Source organism: Octopus bimaculoides, chromosome 3, assembly GCF_001194135.2.
Source record: "Octopus bimaculoides isolate UCB-OBI-ISO-001 chromosome 3, ASM119413v2, whole genome shotgun sequence".
NCBI lineage: Eukaryota > Metazoa > Mollusca > Cephalopoda > Octopoda > Octopodidae > Octopus > Octopus bimaculoides.
The window spans coordinates 30,122,368-30,128,839 of record NC_068983.1 but is presented as its reverse complement, the minus strand read 5'-3'; the positions used below and the strand labels follow the sequence as shown (position 1 = coordinate 30,128,839).

At 40.8% G+C, this 6,472-nt stretch overlaps 1 protein-coding gene across 1 annotated transcript in view; it reads right to left on the bottom strand.

Annotated features, from left to right (window-relative positions):
- Window positions 1-6,472, bottom strand: part of LOC106867278 (gamma-tubulin complex component 4) — a 29,922-nt gene that overhangs the window by 13,367 nt on the left and 10,083 nt on the right. Inside the window, exons 5-7 of the mRNA XM_014912114.2 lie at window positions 5,774-5,853; window positions 4,510-4,666; window positions 1,153-1,291 (exon numbers count right to left, since the gene is read on the bottom strand). Of these exons, the coding sequence (XP_014767600.1) occupies window positions 1,153-1,291; window positions 4,510-4,666; window positions 5,774-5,853 (376 nt within the window). The remainder of the gene's footprint in view (window positions 1-1,152; window positions 1,292-4,509; window positions 4,667-5,773; window positions 5,854-6,472) is intronic.

Genomic DNA, 6,472 nt, shown 5'->3' with positions numbered 1-6,472 from the left:
CCAGTGGTTAGGGCAGCGGACTCACGATCAGAGGATCACGGTTTCAATTCCCAGACCGGGCGTTGTGAGTGTTTATTGAGCGAAAACACCTAAGCTCCATGAGGCTCCGGCAGGGGGGGGGGGGGTGACCCCTGTTGTACTCTTTCGCCCCAACTTTCTCTCACTCTTTCTTCCTGTTTCTTGAGTAACGCTGCGAAGGACTGGCGTCCCATCCAGCTGGGGGGAACATATACGCCATAGAAACCGGGAAACCGGGCCCATGAGCCTGGCTAGGCTTTGAAAGGGCAACGGTTATCATTTTTTTAATGATCAGAGAACAAACCAACTGAAATCATCATCCTCATTTAATGTCTGCTTTTCATGCTGGCATATGTTGGACAGCTTAACAGGAACTGACAAGGCCAGGGGCTGCACCAGATTCCATAATCTGCTTTGGCTTGGTTTCTGCAGCAAGATGCCCTTTCTAACACCAACCACTTTACAGAGTGTAGTGGGTGATTTTTACATGGCACTAGCATCAGTGCATTTTATGTGGCACCATCATTATCATCATCGTTTAACGTCCGCTTTCTATGCTAGCATGGGTTGGACGATTTGACTGAGGACTGGTGAACCAGATGGCTACACCAGGCTCTAACCTGATTTGGCAAAGTTTCTACAGCTGGATGCCTTTCCTAACACCAACCACTCCGAGAGTGTAGTGGGTGCTTTTATGTGCCACCGGCACGAAGGCCAGTCAGGCGGTACTGGAAACGGCCACGCTCAAAATGGTGTATTTTACGTGCCACCTGCACAGGAGCCAGTCCAGCGGCACTGGAAACGATCTCGCTCAAATGTCTTTTCCTGTGCCACCGGCACTAGTGCCAGGAAGGCGACGCTGGTAACGATCACGCTCAAATGGTGCTATTTACGTGCCACCGGCACGGGAGCCAGATCATCAATGCTTTTTACATGACACCAGCATCAGTGCCGTTCATGTGGCATCAGCACCAGTGCTTTTCATGTGGCACCAGTACCAATATTTTTACATGGAACCAGCACCAACGCTTTTTATGTGGTAGGATTAATTAATAACCTGAAAAATAATCATATTAACATCTCATTTCAAATATTTAGATTCAGGAAGTTAATTAGATTAGTTAAAAGACTCACCTAGTTTCTTAATTTCTGGTGTTAACTTTTGAGTATCAAACATTTTAATGGACTCTCCAACAAACAGAATTTTTTTGGCCACTTGGTATCCAATATACGATGGTAGGAGGTCAGCACGGATAACATAAACTACCTGTTTCTAATCAATAAAAGAAAGTATAAAGCAACATTGAAAAATCCCTTACATATAAAGTTTGCAATTACATTTTGACCCTTTAACATTTCGGAAATAGTTCTGTTGCTGTTTAACCTTAGGTCAGCCCTAATTAAGTAAACCTAAGGTGAATGATATTCCAGACATGGCCCTCTTGTTTTTTTGTATCCAATGTCCTTCTGTTTTGTTTTTTAAGACGGCAAATTTGGCATGAGAGAGATTTGACTGCTGTTTCTAGCATAATAAGTAACCAATTTGTGGTTCCCTCATTGGCTCAACAATTTCTCAGAGAGAATAGATACTAAAGACTTAACATGTGAAATATTCATATTGAATAGATAGAACCCAATGATATATGAAACATTGAAAGATCTTGTTATGTTTCTGTTACAAAATGTTAAACAGAAATTTAAACAAATATTGGTTTCAAATTTTGGCACCAGGCCAGCAATTTTGGGGGCAGGGTAAGTTGATTATATTGACCCCAGTGTTCAACTTATACTTATTTTATCAAATCCGATGTAAAAGTAAAACTGACCTTAACAGCATTTGAACTCAGAATATAAGGATGGACGAAATGCCGCTTAGCATTTTGCCTGGTGTGCTAACGCTTCTTCCAGCTCGCCGTCTTTAAACAAATTGATATTAATTCAGGTTTCTATGCCTTTCCCAACCCATCATCATGAATGTTGGGTAATAATCGAAAGAATACAAATCACAAATACAAGCAACCAAAATGGGATTTTCTTTGAAGAATATTTGTAGTAATGTTACTTGACAAAGGAAGCGCAATGGCCCAGTGGTTAGGGCAGCAGACTCGCGGTCATAGGATCGCGGTTTCGATTCCCAGACCAGGCGTTGTGAGTGTTTATTGAGCAAAAACACCTAAAGCTCCACGAGGCTCCGGCAGGGGGTAGTGGCGAACCCTGCTGTACTCTTTCACCACAACTTTCTCTCACTCTTACTTCCTGTTTCTGTTATGCCTGTAATTCAAAGGGCCAGCCTTGTCACACTGTGTCACGCTGAATATCCCCGAAAACTACATTAAGCATACACGTGTCTGTGGAGTGCTCAGCCACTTGCACGTTAATTTCACAAGTAGGCTGTTCTGTTGATCGGATCAACTGGAACCCTCGACATCATAAGCGACGGAGTGCCAACAACTTGACAAAATGTGTAACTCAGAGATCAAGAAGGCTCTCCAGGTCAAGCCACTAATTCTCTGCATTGAGAGGCCACAACTCTCATACTATGGACATGTGATAAGAATGTCACAAGAAGGACTGCAAAATGGATTCTTCTAGTTGAGCTTCAGAGTAGACCAAGAATGTGATGGTTGGGTAATAACCATAATCCTCAGTTGGTCATGCTTGGGAATCCAGCAGGAAAGTGTAATCACAGTGGCTTGTGATAAGACCCTATGGAGGCGGTACATGAGGACTCTATCTTCACAACCCTCCCAAGAATAATGGGCTGAGAAAATGGATGGATAAAGTTTTGGTGATTGTACAAATGTGTTTTGCACAGAAGATTGAAACAAACAATTATATTTACACGATGATGATGCTCACACAATATCTACGCAAGAATACTCACAAACACAAGCACATGTATTACAATGGGCTTATTTTAGTTTCTGTCTACCAAATCCAGTCACAAGGCTTTGGCCAGTCTAAGGTTGTAGTAGAAAACACTTGTCAAAGTTGCTGTATAGTGGGACTAAACCCAAGACCACACAGTTAGGAAGTAAGCATCACAACCACACACCTATGTCTATACATTCTGTTTCCCCGCCTTTATATTCCAGTATCTATTAATTTTCTCCTTGATATCTCTGATTTTCGTCAAGCAAATTATTCTTAGCAGAGGTTACAACAAGAATCCTGTAAGCAATAAATACATGGTTTAACCCTTTAGTGTTTGAACCGGCCATATCCGGCCCAAATATTCTACATGTTTCATATTCAAACTGGCCAGATCCAGCCCCTCACACCTAACCTACAGTGACATTCTAAAAAGAAACAATCACATCATTGAAACCTCAAAGCTATAACATAATGCATGATTAACTCAAAACAATTTGAACGGAAAATATTACATTTAACAGAGTAATCTGAACACTAAAGGGTTAAATTCCTTCAGTGGATCTATCAGTCTTTCTTCTGTCTCAAATTAATGTTCATAATGAATGTTTAATCATGCACAATAAAATCTAAGCATCATCGTCATCAATTGACTGTTTTCCATGCAAGCATAGGTTGGGCAGTTTGACGGAGCTGGCCAGCTGAAGAGCCGCCCAGGCTCCAATTATGTTTAACCCTTATCCGGCCAAAATATTTAATCTGTTTTATGTTCAAACTGGCCAGATTCAGCCTATCACACCTACCCTACAATGTTATTCTACATTAAGTAATTACACCATCAAGATCTTGAAAATATGAGATAATGCATGATTAATTCAAATCAATGTGAATCAATAAGCATTATGTTTGATAGAATAATCTGAACACTAAAGGGTTAAGCATGGTTTCTACAGCTGGATGCCCTTACAAACGCCAACCACTTTACAAGGTATAATGGGTGCTTTTACACAGCATGGCACAGGTGCATTTACATGATACCAGTTCAGGTGCTTTTTACATGGTACCAGCATCTATGAGCCCACAAGATTAGGGATTCTCAGCTGGAAAGGGATGCAGGGAACAGCCTGTATGCAAGGGCAACCATGCTTCTGTGCCCAGCGTCGCCTTTCTGGCACTTGTGCCCGTGACATGTGTAAGGATTTTCGAGCGAGATCGTTGCCAGTGCCGCTGGACTGGCTCCTGTGCAGGTGGCACATAAAATACACCATTTTGAGCATGGCCGTTGCCAGTACCACCTGACTGGCCTTCGTGCGGGTGACACGTAAAAGCACCCACTACACTCTCTGAGTGGTTGGCGGTAGGAAGGGCATCCAGCTGTAGAAACTCTGCCAAATCAGATTGGAGCCTGGTGTAGCCATCTGGTTTCACCAGTCCTCAGTCAAATCGTCCAACCCATGCTAGCATGGAAAGCGGACATTAAACGATGATGATGATGTGTCTTTTCAAGCACAGCAAACCACCAGGAGTTTCGGTCCTCCGTCAACCCCTCTGTGAGTCCCAACGCCTGTAGATCCTTTCTCACCACTTTTTCCCATGTCTTCCTGGAACTATAGCAATTACCTTGGCATCTTGATTATTTTCTTCCTGTTCACAACTTCTAGCATTGGCTTCATGGCTCTCCTGGATGAAGAATTCCTTATATGGATCCATTAGTTTGCCATACAACATCCAAGCACAAAGATGTTTAAACAATGGTCCATGACAGGTTGAAAGTAAACTGAAATAGAAATAAAACTCAAGTCATCTACAAAGCAACAGCAGCCACCACTATAGTTCCAGTCATGACCAACTCATCTAATACAGCCTGACTTCAGATGAGAGTATAGTTTGAGGGATATTTAGATGTATCTGGATATATAGAGATTTCTAGCTAATACATCACTATGCTTGTAACATAAATGGTGATAGCAGCACTAATACCCATTCACAACAGAAACAGAATACTTATTTCACAACCACAGACTAAGAATTTTAAATCGAAATTGACTACTGAAACCAGTGCGCGCATGTGTGTGTATGCGTGTGTGTGTGATGTATGTACATACATGATGGGGTGCTGTAAAGTTCTTGGCTTTAGGCAAAAGAAAATACAAGAGGATCAGTTAATTATGATTTTATTGAACATATTCCCCTCTCAGACTCACACACTTACTACAGCAGTCCTTCAGTTTTTCTGAGCCCTGTAAAAGAACTCAGAAGGTTGAGCCCCCCAACCAGGCTTCTCACGATACCCTTAAAGTCAGTAACTTTTCAGTGCCCCTCATATATATATATAATCAACCTCATCATTATCATTTTAATGTCTATTATTTTGCGCTTCTATGGATCAGATGAAATTTGTCAAGGCACATTTCTTTGGTTGACAGCCCTTCTGTAACCAAACCTCACCTGTTTCTAAGTAAGGTAATATTTCCCCTAGGCCACCACAATGGCCAGACATGTATTCATAGAAGATTGCAAATGAATGACTGCTTTGGTAACAGTGATGTTTGTTTACAACTAGCATGCAATGCTAAGACAAGGAATCACAATCAAACACACAGTAAAGTGTCTTGCTTAAGAACACAACACTCTGCCAGAAATCGAGCCAAATATCCTAACCACTAAGCTGTGGGTTTTCATGACAAGTACACGTCTGTGGAATACTCAGCCACTTACATGCTAATTCATCAAGTTTAGATGTTCATTTGCTCAAACATCTGAACACTCATGGTGGGGAATTCAGAATATAAAACCATCAAATATAATTTTCTCAGTTCTATAATTTTCAAATAAGTACACTTAGCTGTCAAAAGTGCTTGGCAAATGGTAAAAGTACACTTACCTTTCAAAAGTCTGCTTCACAACTGGTATACCAGAGATGGAAGCTTTATGAATTCTGTCCAAGATATAACAACCATGAGCCTAGAAGTAATAATTAATGTTAATTTATTAATGTAATAAGTAACGTTTATTAAATTTGTTTCAAATTTTGGCACAAGGCCAGCAAGTTCAGGAGAAGAGGTAAGTCATTACAATGACCCCTAGTACTCAACTGGTACTTATTTTATCGACCTCAGAACATAAAAATTAAATATTAAGTTAGTATGACTAAGTTAAAGTAATACTGCTTGTTTGTTTAAAGTCTATTTTTGCCATGCTAATAAGGATTTGGATGAGGAGTTATCTGAAACAGGGTTTGACAGACAGATTTTCTTCTTGTTACCAACCATTAAATGTTTTCAAATAAGGAATTTTCTTTTTTTTTTTTTTGTTTTATTCCAGAGTTCTTGAAAAGGGTCATAATACTCTTTTACTTGTTTCAGTCATTTAACTGCGGCCATGCTGGGGCGCCGCCTTTAGTCAAGCAAATCAACCCCAGGACTTACTCTTTGTAAGCCTAGTACTTATTCTATTGATCTCTTTTGCCGAACCGCTAAGTTACGGGGACGTAAACACACCAGCATTGGTTGTCAAGCGATGTTGGTGGGACAAACATAGACACACAAACATATACACACACATACATATATATAAACTTCGC